This window comes from Protomyctophum bolini (assembly GCF_963924005.1).
Source record: "Protomyctophum bolini genome assembly, chromosome: 7".
In the NCBI taxonomy this organism is placed as follows: domain Eukaryota; kingdom Metazoa; phylum Chordata; class Actinopteri; order Myctophiformes; family Myctophidae; genus Protomyctophum; species Protomyctophum bolini.
The window spans coordinates 16442760-16450824 of NC_137868.1; the positions used below are offsets into that span (position 1 = coordinate 16442760).

Consider the following 8065-nt stretch of genomic DNA (forward strand, 5'->3'; position numbering starts at 1 on the left):
GGCAGACAAAGGGGCTGGGTTTGAGACCTGCATTTTCTCTTTCGACCGAACAGAATGAGAGTGTCACTCAGCCTCGGGTTGGAGTGAAGGCACGTGCCGTACTGTGCTTGGAAGGCTTCTCAACCTCCTGGTAATCTGGTAGCCGAGCCCGTACATTAATCACGGGATCGAGCCCCAGAGGTTTCCCGGTGGAGTTTGATTAATTTTTTTCTTTTTTCTGACTGACGTGAGGGTTATGTTTGCTCTGTTGTGTCTAACCTTCCCTTCAACATTCTCTGCCAATGTCCCCTCCTCTTTCTATACTATATACTCCATCACCGTCTCTCTGCCTCTGTCACCGTCTCTCTGCCTCTCTGTCACCGTCTCTCTGCCTCTCTCTCTGTGTCTCTCTGCCTCTCTGTCACCGTCTCTCTGCCTCTCTGTCACCGTCTCTCTGCCTCTCTCTCTGTCACCGTCTCTCTGCCTCTCTGTCACCGTCTCTCTGCCTCTCTCTCTGTGTCTCTCTGCCTCTCTCTCTGTGTCTCTCTGCCTCTCTCTCTGTGTCTCTCTTCCTCTCTCTCTGTCTCTCTCTGTGTCTCTCTGCCTCTCTGTCACCGTCTCTCTGCCTCTCTCTCTGTGTCTCTCTGCCTCTCTCTCTGTCTCTCTCTACCTCTCTCTCTCTGTCTCTCTCCATCCCTCTCTCCGCCTCCTGTCTCTGCTCCCCATCATGCTCATGCGGTAGGCTCGTACCATACCAGAGAACCTATCCTTGCTTGGTATTGACCATAATAATCAGAGAACTAATTAATTAACCAAGCACAGGTATGGTTCTCAGTAATATGCACACTGATTGGTTTGATCTCACGCTGCATGACGATGCAAATTATTATGCCGCTTTACCGACTAACCTCCACACCCCCCCCCCCCCATCTCTCTCTCTATCTCTCTCTCTCTCTGTCTCTCTCTCTCTCTCTGCTGTTCCATCAACCCGCTCCTCTCTCTCTCTCTCTCTCTCTCTCTCTGCCCCTCTCTCTCTCCGTCTCCTCCCAGGTTCTTATCTTACCCATGAGGCCAGTGGGTTGGACGAGCACGGCGAGGTGCAAGAAGCCTTCCTCAACGGGAACGACGCCAGCCAGGGGAAGAAGGAGTACCTACTGTAGCCATACTCTCCTCCTTATCTCTCTGTCCTCCTCCTCCTCCCTCTGTCCCCTTCCTCTCCCTCCCTCCAACCGCACACACACACACACACACACACACACACACACACACACGCACACACACAATACGCCAAGACTGGCGGCCTTTTGAAAACGACTGTATACACCAACCGCACACCAGTTCATACGACACACGACCACTCCATGCCACTCCCATACTTTGCATACACTCAGACAGAGAGAGAGAGACAAAGAGAGGTGGAGGGGGGGGGGCGAGGGAGCCTATCAACCAGCCACGATGCCATACGTTAGCTCAAAGGAATGAGGGGAAATGGAGAGAGCAGGCGAGAGCTAGCTCAACACAATACAGAGAAAGAGAGAGATTGAGAGAGAGAGAGAGAGAGAGAGGGATAGGAAATTATCCATTTTTCGAGGGAAGCAGGGGAATAAGCACGCAAAGCAAGAGCCGGCACTCTGCCTTTTAAAGTGGTTGAGGGGAATTATAGAGGAGGTGATTTAACTCCCTTTGCCCTGAGAAGCAAAAGGAAAAAAATCTCTACAAAATACCCATATCACACCACTCAATCTTTAACTGGCTGAGACAGTGGTGAGCAGAGAGAGAGAGAGAGAGAGAGAGAGAGAGTATGAGGGTGAGGAGGGGGTGTGGGGGGGGGGTGAGGAAAGGTAAGATGGAGGGTGGCAAGGCACTATCGAGCGGCTCTGCGCGAGAGTACATTTGAAATGTTTGAAATTGCCGAAGCATCCGAGGCCCCTCGGAGCACAACTCATCCATAATTCCTGGAACAACAGCGCTCCACAAAGCCATTTATACTTCACCATATTCATACTTTATTGAACGGGCTCCACTGATCCCCGCGTGTGCTCTGCTTGGGTCGTTCCCTGGCCAGGCGGGGTGGCCGGCCCTGGCAGCGTGCTGACGATCCCAGCCATTACTCAGCTCTCTTTAACTTTCATCCACACTCTCTGTATATATATTATATATACCTCTCTCTGTTCTCTGTTCACCTGTTCTACCGCACCTCCTCTCTCCCTTCTGCCCTCCCTCGCTCCCTCTGTCGTGTCCTCGTCCCCTCTCTATCACTCCTCCTTTTGTCAGCTCCTAATAATGAGAGGATTACAGCTGGGTTTCGTTCCCGCCGAGAAAGGAAGGAATATAAGTCGCTTTAAAGGCGCTAAAGAGCAGAGTAATTATTTTAGAATGTCATTAGGGGTTTAAAGGAAGGTTCAGAAGTCTTGAAAAATGAAAGACAAACAGGCAGAATGAAAGGGAAATTGAATAAATGTGCAAAATAACAGATGATGGATGTTTTTTTCTGAATGCTTACCATATGTACACACATAGACATCCATATGTACAGTAAATACACCAACAGAACCAGTATACATATCTCTGAATTCCTTATTTGTATAATAAAAAGAGAACAGCAACATAAATTAAATGAAACTTTTAAAGAACTATGAAAACAGTTTACTATTGAAACACGTTATGAAGCTACTATACTAACACAGAATATTAGCCTAGAGGTGCAAAGCCGAACAAACTACTGTCAAGTGATCTTTAAAGAAAAAATATACAAAAGAAAAAAAAAATGTTTCATTTGTCTTTACGAGAAACCACAAGTCTTATTGCGTTTTTTAATTAATTATTATTGTTATTATTTGAACAATTTATGATTGTTGTTACTGTTATTATTATTGCTGTTGTTATTATTATAATTGTAAATGTTAAAGAACTGTACACTTCCCATGTTATGGTTTACTGTAGAGAAGTTTCTATAGCCTTTTCCTCCCCTCTTTCCCTCTTTCTTATTCTCTTTCCCCTGTCTGTCTTTCTCTCTCTCTCTCTTTGTCTCCTGTGCCTATAGCTGTCTCTCTCTCTCTCTCTCTTTGTCTCCTGTGCCTATAGCTGTCCTGTTTATTTTAGAGTCCATGTGTCACTGTTGATATATAGCTAACTATTTCTTTATAGGGGAAAGATACAAAGCACGACAAAATAAACAAAAAAAAGACTCAAAAAAGAACCGTTGGAAGGCCAGTCTTTTTTTTCTTTTTTCCTCATTCGGGTTTTATTTGAATTAGCGGGAGGTGGCTTTGAAATCCTTTGTGTAAAGACAACAGACAGCGGGCTTTATGATTGGATCAATGGGGAATGGTGATCAATGGGGAATAGAGGAGACAGAAATGATGGTAGGGAAGACGGAGGATGAAGTCTGTGTGTGTGTGTGTGTGTGTGTGTGTGTGTGTGTGTGTGTGTGTGTGTGTGTGTGTGTGTGTGTGTGTGTGTGTGTGTGTGTGTGTGTGTGTGTGTGTGCGTGCGTGCGTGCGTGGATGTACTTGCATTGTGAGAGCCAAATGTCCCCACCAGTATAATTTGAGAATTATACAGTAGTTGTGATTCCATCAAGCCTGTTCGAAAATAAGAAGTGAATTTTCATTCATTAGAAAAAAGAAAAGTGCATTTTCCCCCCTTTCTGTCCACTGACAAAATGCCTTTCTTGGGAGATTCGAAATAATTTCATGAAATAAGCCAGTAAAGTGAGACGCGATATTATTTGACATTTATTTCACACCCACCCACCCTCCGTTAACTCCACTGACTTGTTTTTATTTTATTTTCCAACTGTTCAAAAGCGATATAATGCGAGTTCAATGCTTTCTAATTAGAAACCTTTTACTGTACACAAGTGTTTCCTTACCCCATTAACACATTTTATTATTTCGATATAGACCTAAATCCACCTAACCTGACTCCGCCAGATAGTGAAGGTATTTGTGAACTCAATACTGCCACCTTCTGGCGGAGTTAGGTTAAAATCGGAGTTAGGTTATTCCATTTTGAGGTGTTTCCATTCAGGAATGCGCAAAAGCCTTAACCCATTATGGGAAGGAACCCCTTTTTGTAACTATACCTTTCAAGACGGGAACCCATTTTGGCACAGTATAGGCTATAGCCTATGTAGCAACATAATAATTTTGTAATTTTTGAATAATTAAGATTTAGAAAGCGTTTTTTTTTAGCCCATAGTCCTAAATGGGTAGATCACTTATTGTGTGGATAATTTTCAAGGTGCTCACAAGAGAAATGGTTGTTTCACTGCGAAAATGTTTACATTAACTAAGTCGAGGTTAGAGTTAGGACTAGGCATTTAGAAGTTTGATTTTGCAGTTGCCGGTAGTGTTATGCCTGCATTTATGTAGCTATACACAAACGCTGTGTTGCAAAATAACAGCTCTACATGCTATGACTTTTGATTGATTGAATGCTTTATTGACAGTTTGCAGAAAAGGGCACAGGAAGGAAAGTTCAATACAAGGCCTGCAGATAGGATTTACAACCCAAGAAAAAACACTAGGCTTGTTTCCATTGGGGTCCTTCATATTCAATTCAGCTTCTAGATCTGCTATTTCTTTGTGTGTGACACAGACTATGTATAGCCTGGGTTAGATTATAAAATGCATGTATAGTAGTATAGTATAGTATAGTAATATGATGTGTGTGTACTGTATTTGTGTGCATGCATGTGTAGCGTGAGGAGGGGGGTGTTAACTGACAAGGCACAATTTGTGCTGAACAATGAAAGGATGACATGGCACCAAAAACCCGTTTTTCCTGAGTCAGTATAATTAGGAGAAACGGCAAAGTGTAGCCCTCAGTTTGACCCCGTTTTAACACTGCTGAGTACAGGTGTATGACAAAACCCAGACCGGACAATGTGTCACGCTATCTGAAGTGACCACAAGGTTGACTTTTTGACCAAATACTGACCCTAACAAGGAGACTCTCTGCCACATGCATGGCACATGCAACTATAGCACGAACACCAACAGACACGCACGCTGAGTGTGGACACTTGATGCACATCACACACCACTGATAAATGTGTTATTCAGCAAATGCGCACATCTGATGAAAAATGTAATATTCTTATTGTTGATTGCTGATTCTATTTTTCATTTTCTAACCACTGATTTGTGACGTGTGCATTTGTGTGCATTGTGTGTGTGTGTATGTGCGTGTGTGTGTGTGCGCGACGCGCGCATCTGTGTTAGCACTCAGAGGAGTGTAAGGCGAGATGGTCAACGGAGATAAGAATGAATAATGACCACAGGATGTTTTTCCCGTGTGGTAAAAACTGTTAATGAAGAACTGCTAACTATTTTCTTTAAGTCAGCAGCTTAAGAACCAGTTTAAACCAGTTTTGGGAAAGACAGAATAGAGTCAGACCCCTTTTTCAATATAATGATCGTGCCAACTAAGACACGACGCTCTTGTTTTGCGATAGCTCTGGAGAGTGGTCGCACCAACCCCAACTAGCCCATGCGCATGCAGTGGGTCCGAACAGGATAGCCGCCTATGAATGCTCTTTCACGGCGATAGCTCTAAGGAGCAGATCGCCACATCACCGGCTGGCTAAGCTTTTACTCGGATGGCTCTTTTCTAGCGAAGCTCTGCGAGCAGATCGAATCAACGCACGGCTGGCCCGAGTACATGCAGTCGATTGCGCTTTTACGCAGTAGCTCTCCGGAGAGGCCACTCCAACCGGCAGGCAGCACCCAGCTGGCCTACGCGCAGGACAACAGACAGGCAGCCGGCCTGAGGACAACCGCCTAGTCTAAACGGCGATTATAGGACTTAAGAGCAGTCCTTGTTAATATACCAGTTTAATGCGAGTTTTACTCTGAGACAGTGATGACTTGTTATACTTTAACTAAAGAGGAAAAGTAAATTATCGCGCGCTGCATCTGGACCAAGTGAACTTTTCCTGGCAAATGCAGAACGCTTGAGGAACTCCGTGGAAGGCTGATATTTACAATCAGGTGGGTCGGACTGATTGAACATCTAGCCTCAAAACGACATTTGGTTCGATAGGGATCTTAGGTGTATAATGTAGTCTAGTTATAAAGAAGAGCTATCTTTAATTAGACTATGATACACTGAGGCCTTCAGCCACTCTATGCCCACCAAGACCTACACGCCCTCTCTCTCTCTTTGCGAGGCGTTACTCTCCTCCTCCTACCCTCTTTTCCATTCTTGTGCTGCATACTGTAGCCTTCTTTCATTCATGCAACGTGTGTTAAAAGCGAACCTGTTCCAGTTGTGTATTGCGTTCGATCAGACGGGACCAGATAATGCGTTTGCCCTTGAATACTGACACACCTTCTGTGCAGGCTATATCAACAGCAAATCGCATCCCGGCCTGACTAACGCAATAAAACAATATGCATTTCATTGTTTCCTTGTGGCTCATGCCAAATGGAAATAATCTCATGACGTGTTCGCTCATTGCTATGTGGTTTTTATGCCATTGTAACCAGTAATCGATATTAATAAACACTCCTTTTGATAGTACAATCTATTTTGTTGGAGCAGTTTATTTGGTTCATGATTTACTGTATATCTGAATGTTACTTATGCAAAAGGGAATTCTATTACATTTCATTTATTCAAGCGGTCCAACAACTCACGTCCGACAGACAGACGTTTTTGATGTGATGCGCTGAAATAGCTTGAATATTCCAGAGTCATTTTATTATGATTTTAGAATATCATTGCTGATTAATCATATCGGATTAATCCACTATTTCACGGACTACATTATTGGTGCCCCGTTAATGAGGACCCTTTTGAGACTGTAATGATTTCCCTTTGTATGTGACATCGGTGTACTTTTTTTTTTTTATTGAATCAAAGTTCAACGCAACTTTGGATTTCATGCTCATGTTTCACACGTCGCTGTAAGGGCTGACGTAATAAGCGTTCGACATCTCTAAATCACTAATAGCTAAACCTCTGCAGGGGGACGCTTGTGAAAAGAGAAATAAACAAAAACGGGTTTATAGTTCCTCACTTCCTAAGGATCCGACCGTTAAATAACCTCGGAAATTGCTATCCGAAGGCTGTTCTAAACGGTAAAACTGTGAGCCAACCGGCTTTCTGCCAACCGGCTTTCTATATTTGATCATCTGGTATGTCATATAGAGAAAGGGTTGGAACCTGGATGATGTGAAAAGTACGAAATTAAATGCTTCAAATAGGGTTTATAGCAGAAACACTTCGTGTGTAGTATGACTTTTTAACTTAACAAGTGCCCAAATAGGGTTTAGTGGCAGAAACACTTCGTGTGTAGTATGACTTTTTAACTTGACAAGTGCCCGCAGAGTAGCTAAGACTAATACTTTCTCGCTAAAACCAGGAGTGAAGGAGACGTTTGAGTGTTTTTGTTAACACTGAACGAACGGCGCTGCATTGTTATATCAGTGCGCGCCACTTTTGTGTTGTTGGAAATCTGCTGTTTTCCGACGGTTAACACACCCCTTTTTGTCAGAAATCTGACGAAGGGAAGTTTTGTTGGCGAGATCACCATCTTGCTTTTCAAGCTAACACGCCTCCACTGGGAGGACACAGAGCCGTGACGTAGCTTCGGTCGTGTGCGACCGACAGCCCCTCTGACAGACGAACACAGCCAACCACCCCAGCGGCTATAGCTGGCTTGTGCATGTTTGATGTGACATACGATAACACGTTTCCGTGTCTTATGCGTTTCTCACGTCACATCATCGGTTGCACGCTGTGTCTCGAGTAGTGGCAACGACGTCATACGTGGCTGCTCGAATTAATGGTTCTTTGAATTATAGTAAGACTTGGTAACACCCATACTGCTAGTTTGATTGGTATAAACCAGTATAAGGATTTTAGGAAAGGCTGTCTAAACTCCGGGCGCTGACGCTTTGAATCAGTTTAGCACAATTTGACATGAATGAGCATAAATGAGACATTTTCTTTAAGGGACATAATACTTGTTGACCTAATACCTACTAAGATTTGTTGGCCTAACAGGCTACTATTACAAAAAAGAAAACCTGGTCTTACACTGGGTCTTGACCAAATTAAGTTTTCAAGGAAGTTG

The 8065-nt window shown here is 43.8% G+C and overlaps 1 protein-coding gene across 5 annotated transcripts in view; it reads left to right on the top strand.

The window, feature by feature from the left end:
• Positions 1–3173, top strand: part of cadm4 (cell adhesion molecule 4) — a 234152-nt gene extending 230979 nt beyond the window's left edge. For 4 of the 5 annotated variants that reach the window (XM_080767145.1, XM_080767144.1, XM_080767147.1 and 1 more), the window contains one exon: positions 1030–3173. In XM_080767145.1, the coding sequence (XP_080623271.1) occupies positions 1030–1139 (110 nt within the window). In that variant the 3' untranslated portion in view covers positions 1140–3173. Of the gene's footprint in view, positions 1–721; positions 804–1029 lie in introns of those variants that run through there. The other variant, XM_080767146.1, reaches the window with a different exon arrangement.
• The last annotated feature ends 4892 nt before the right edge of the window (positions 3174–8065 follow it).